The sequence below is a fragment of the Capsicum annuum genome, chromosome 10 (genome assembly GCF_002878395.1).
Source record: "Capsicum annuum cultivar UCD-10X-F1 chromosome 10, UCD10Xv1.1, whole genome shotgun sequence".
NCBI classification, from domain to species: domain Eukaryota; kingdom Viridiplantae; phylum Streptophyta; class Magnoliopsida; order Solanales; family Solanaceae; genus Capsicum; species Capsicum annuum.
Window position 1 is genome coordinate 10,612,112 of NC_061120.1, and position 5,583 is coordinate 10,617,694.

Genomic DNA, 5,583 nt, shown 5'->3' on the forward strand with positions numbered 1-5,583 from the left:
ACGCCCCACGTCATTGCCAACTCAGTGCCATGTCACTGCCACGTAAGAAATTATATATATATTTTAAAAAAGTAATCCAACACACATATTATTTTTATATATTTTAAATATATATATATAAACCTACCCCACCCCCGTCCTCCTCCTCCTTCTTCTTTAATAGCCAACCCCACCCCACCCCCGTCGTTCCTCCTTCTCCTTATGCTTCAAGAGCCCCCCACCCCTAACCCTTATTTTCTCCTTCTCCTTATGCTTCTACAGCCCCCGCCACCATTAACATCAATAACTTTCACTCAATTAATAATGACTCACCGAAAAATATCCACCTCCATCGTGAACCACCCTACAAATTCCCCCAAATGAATCACTAATGAAAACTCCACATGATAGCGAGATTTATGAACTTGGAAGGAAGATTTGGGATAGAGATGCTATTAAAGAAAAGAAAAAATCACACATAGATGATGTGAATTTGGATGAGTTTTCATTATTAGTGAATGAAATGAAAGTGTATTTTTCAAATTATGAAGAAAGGTTAAAGAGATTGGGAAAGAAGAAATTGAAAGAAATGAATGAAAAATGGATGGAGTTGAAATTGGAAGAATCTGAACTTATGGTAAATAAAAGTCAATTGTTTCATGAAAATTTGAAATTTGTTGTTGAAGGTTCAATAGGTGTGAGAAAGAAGAAGATATAGGAGTGGTGGGGTGTGAGAAAGAAGAAGAAATGAGGGTGGTGGGGTGTGGGGAAGGAGGAGAAAAAAATAATGGTTAAAAATATTAAAGTGGGCCCCACTAAAAATTTTTTATACTTTTTTTTTACTGAAATGCGCTTTTATTTTATTTTTTGCCACGTCAGCCGTTAAGGGGACAAAATAATACACTTTAAAATCGTTAAGGGAGGTAAATAATTGTCATAAAAGTTTAGGGTCTTAAGTAAGTTTTGGCTACAAGTTTAGGGGTGTTTCGGTGTATTATCTCTTTGAACATTGACCTCATAACAATGGAGGTTTTGGACATTAAAGAAAAAAATAAATTAAAAAGAATTTTTTTTTATGAAAATAATAAATTTATTATTTTTTTCGTATTATGCTGACATGACGTTGACGTAGTAGGCGCGTGTGAAACACCGCACCACATACAAGTGGTATAATGCTTTACAGGATGTAAAAAATATCATTTTTCTATAGTTTAGGTGTTTAATAGGTTTAAGTGTGACCTTGACTTTTCGAGTATAGTTTAGAGTGAAAACAATGACTTTTCCCCAGATTTTAAATAAAGGCCAGAGTGCAGTACACATATCATTAGATAAAAAGCGACATGTATTTCGCTAAGCATTGGGTCATAGTTCATTTTGGAAACTCCCCTCCTAATATGTCAAGTATAAAACTCAAAAATATGAGATAGTTTATATGTGTTTTTAATCGGTGTTTTAAAAGAAAGGAGCGCGAAGAGAGACATTTTACGTTGTAGGGGGTGAGGCCTAAGCCCTGAGGCATAGTATATAAGCCCCATAGATATATGAAATGTATATCCCAGGCATCTTCAGTTTTATAATTTTATACTAAAAAAATAAGCAAATATAGATTTTCAATAATGCTGTAACTAAAGTTAAATATTTCACCGACAATTAGAAAAAAAATCTTATAATTATTATTTGAAAAAGGTATCAACACAAAAATAATAACAATCAAGATAATCTTTAAAATGAGATATCAATATATATTCATCTCTATATTACTGTACTAGTCCTTTCCCACCCTCAACTAATATTGCACTGATGATTGTTGTTTATATATTTCAAAGATTGAAAATAATATAAATGTAAAAGTAATAACAAAAATGGATACAGTTTCTCCGTAAACATAGTGCTCTGAACTATATATGTATCCTTTTCAATTTTAGACATGATTATAAAAAATTATATATGATAGCGTCATTTTATATGAGTAGCTTTTTTTATTTATATATTTTGAAAAAGATCACTACAACTTGAAAAAAGGATAGCATAAAATGTAAATATCATTATACCAATTATGAAAAACATAATTTATAGAAAAAATACTTTTAAAATAGTAAAAACTAAACTAACTCCCGGGACATACATTCTTACGCCCGGAAATTAGAACTTTATGTTCGGGACTTATGCGTTGAATTCAATTGTGTACGTCTTTAAATTGCGTCCGGTGTGTGTTTCATATGCTCCACCCAAGATCGCCTTGAGACTCGTCTTGAAAATGCCTTTTGAAAATATTGATTTTGACTCTTAAATCAATTTTCAAAATAGATCTATTTAGACTAAATTTTCTAAAGATCTCTAAAATTCTCTAGAATTTGATTTCTAATTCAAACATGTGTAGTTTTTGATGTGTCTTTGGTAGGCCATAATCCAAAATAAGTCACACATGCCTTTGAATAATGCATCGAGACAACATTTCAAATTAGGACAAAAGGCGCCAGTTACAACCATACACATTTACTGCCACATATGCCTAGGGCGTACTGAGACGTCCACTTATGGATTTACATGACTTCAATAACGTTTATCTGAACTCTAGAAATATGTATACGTGTAATGAAATTATTGATATATATAATTATAGTATTAACTTAAAGTTGATATAGAAACCTATAAATTGTAACTCATGAATCTATCTGTCTGATTACATTTTGGAGACGGAGACAAAAACGGGCCAATCATGTTATGTATGAAATGACTCTTGATCAGAGGTAACAGTTTAATGGCTCCATATATATGTTGATAAGCCAATATTATTCTATATATGTTGTGTATTTCTTAACCAAACGTTTTAATTAACATGGCTTCTGTGATTGAGCAATGTCAAGTTGCACCACCTCCTGGTGGTGTTGATGAGCTGACACTCCCACTCACCTATTTTGATCATATGTGGTTAGACTTCCACCGTGTACGGCAGATACTATTCTACAAGCTCCCTATAACCAAACCCAATTTCATCGAAAACATTATTCCTCCTCTTAAAGATTCACTCTCCCTTGCTGTCAAACACTATATACCCTTAGCTGGCAATGTTGCTTGTCCAATAAATTCAAACGGATATCCTGAGTTACGTTATGTGACAGGAGATTCTGTGTCAATTACTTTTTCTGAGACTGATATGGATTTCAATTATCTCATTGGTGACCATCCCCGTAGTGCTACGGATTTTTATCACTTTGTTCCTCAGTTGGCTGAACCTAAGGATGCACCGGGGGTCCAATTAGCCCCTATCTTAGCCATTCAAGTGACACTTTTTCCGAATTTTGGTGTATCCATTGGTTTCACTAATCATCACGTTGCTGGCGATGGAGCTACCATAGTAGGGTTCATTAGGGCGTGGGCTGAACTCCACAAATTCGGTGGACATGAACAATTCTTATCGAAAGCATTTATTCCATTTTATGATAGGTCTGTAATCAAAGACCCATATGGACAAGGCATGACCATATGGAAAGAAATGAAGAAACGTAATCTAGAGATGCGTGACATTGTGACTCTTCATGAGCACAAAGTTCGAAGTACATTTACTATAAGGCGAGATGATATCGAGAAACTCAAGAATTTAATATCATCAAGACGACGAAATACTCTAAATCCTGTAACATCTTTCACCATAACATGTGCTTATTTATGGACTTGCTTGATAAAATCAGAGGGCGCGATCAAAGAAGATATCATAGATGATAATTTAACGGAATTCTTCGGATGTGAAGTAGATTGCAGAGCGCGATTCAATCCACCACTTCCTCAATCTTATTTTGGGAATTGCCTAGTGGGGTACGTTGCAAGAACAAGACATGTTGACTTAGCGGGAAAGGAAGGCTTTACAATTGCTGTGGAAATAATTAGAGGATCCATTCAGAAAAGAATGAAGGATGAGGAATGGATTCTGAATGGTAGCTGGTTTAAAGAATTAAACACCATATATGAGAACCGAATGCTTTCAATTGCTGGATTGCCAAAACATGACTTATATGCTGCTGATTTTGGATGGGGAAGGGCTGCGAAGTTAGAAGTCATTTCTCTTGACAGTGGTGATGGAATATCGATGTCTCTTAATAAATCTAAGGACTTTGATGGAGATTTAGAGGTTGGTTTATCTTTGTCTAAAACCCGAATGAATGCTTTTGCTGCTATATTCACCCACGGTCTCACTTTTCTATAGCAAGCCTGATTTTATTAATTACCAAGAAAATAGACATGAAGTCTAACCTCTTGTGTCCTAGATGAAATACTTTAAATTGTAGCTGTAAATTGTAATACTAGTCCAAATAAGAATCCTTTTTCAAGCCGGTATTTGGTGTATTTTTATGTCATCCAAGACTTTATTATTATGCAACTGCTTTATATTGGTTCTTTCTACATTAGAGTGAGGCTTTTTTTCCCACCCTCATTGATACTTTTTGTGCTTTGCATTTTATCCTATTAGTTCTTTCTAGCATAAAATCATTCAATCAAATTTGTCATTTAAAAAACTCACTTTATCCTCTTTAACATTTTGGATTTGAAAAATAAATACTCCCTTCACATAAACCCCTTGATCGATCTTAAATCAATGGCTAGGAATAAGTTGAATTATCACATATATTTTTAAAATGTCAAAAGCGAATATAAATTTTAATTTTACTCTTCTAAATAATTAAAAAATGTAAGCAATAGCATTGTATAAAAATTTAAGCAATAGCATTGTATGTCACTGTATCACTAGCTTATAAAAACATTGACCCGTCAAGAGAGAACCAAAAACACACTATACATTGAGGCTCATTTGTTACATAATAAATATAAATTGTGTCATACTCTTCATATCGAATCACAATATGTGTTATACAAGTGAAATTTTAAATTAATAGATCATAATTAAGTAAAGAAGTGTATTTCACAGTCTTGTGCAATGACTAACTTCTATTTTTTCTTCTTCTTTTTTTTTATTTCAATAGCTTTCATATTGTGGACCAATTTTATTTTTAATTTGCTTTCGAATTTTATTCACACAGGGTATAGGAGTATGTCTGTAATAATAGGGAAAAGTGTTTTGTTTATAGTTGTGCCTGTAGTTTCTTGTAGACTCTTGTTCGTGGTGTTTTGGTGATGTCTATAATTTTGAATAGCTAGTTTATAGTATTAGTTTATGGGTGTCTTATTTCTTTTATTATCTAGCGATGTGATATCATTTTCGTTGTTTGTTTTTATTTTTTCTTCTGTTATATTGTTATTTATCCTGAGCCGGAAGTCCATCGGAAACAATCTCTATTTTATTTGAGATAATGATATGAATTACATATATTTTATTCTTTCCAGATCCAACTTTATAGAAATATACGAAATATGTGGTGGTTGATTTAGGATTGATGTGCTTTTGGACTAAATTTCTAATTCACACACGTTTTGGATGTGCCTCTGGTAGGGCATAATTCAAAATCAGCCACATATGCCTATCAATAGTGCATTGAGACAACAGTATGTATACACATTTCCCAGGGCGGATTGAGACATCACTTTTGAATTCTTTTGAGCTCAACAATTTACTCTAAATATATATATGTATTCCTATTACTAAATCTA

At 33.1% G+C, this 5,583-nt stretch overlaps 1 protein-coding gene across 1 annotated transcript; it reads left to right on the top strand.

Annotated features, from left to right (window-relative positions):
• The first annotated feature begins 2,630 nt into the window (after positions 1-2,630).
• Positions 2,631-4,382, top strand: LOC107845935 (phenolic glucoside malonyltransferase 1). The gene has a single exon (XM_016690447.2). The coding sequence runs from the start codon at positions 2,819-2,821 to the stop codon at positions 4,181-4,183; it is 1,365 nt and encodes a 454-aa protein (XP_016545933.2). The 5' UTR covers positions 2,631-2,818; the 3' UTR covers positions 4,184-4,382.
• Positions 4,383-5,583: the final 1,201 nt, after the last annotated feature.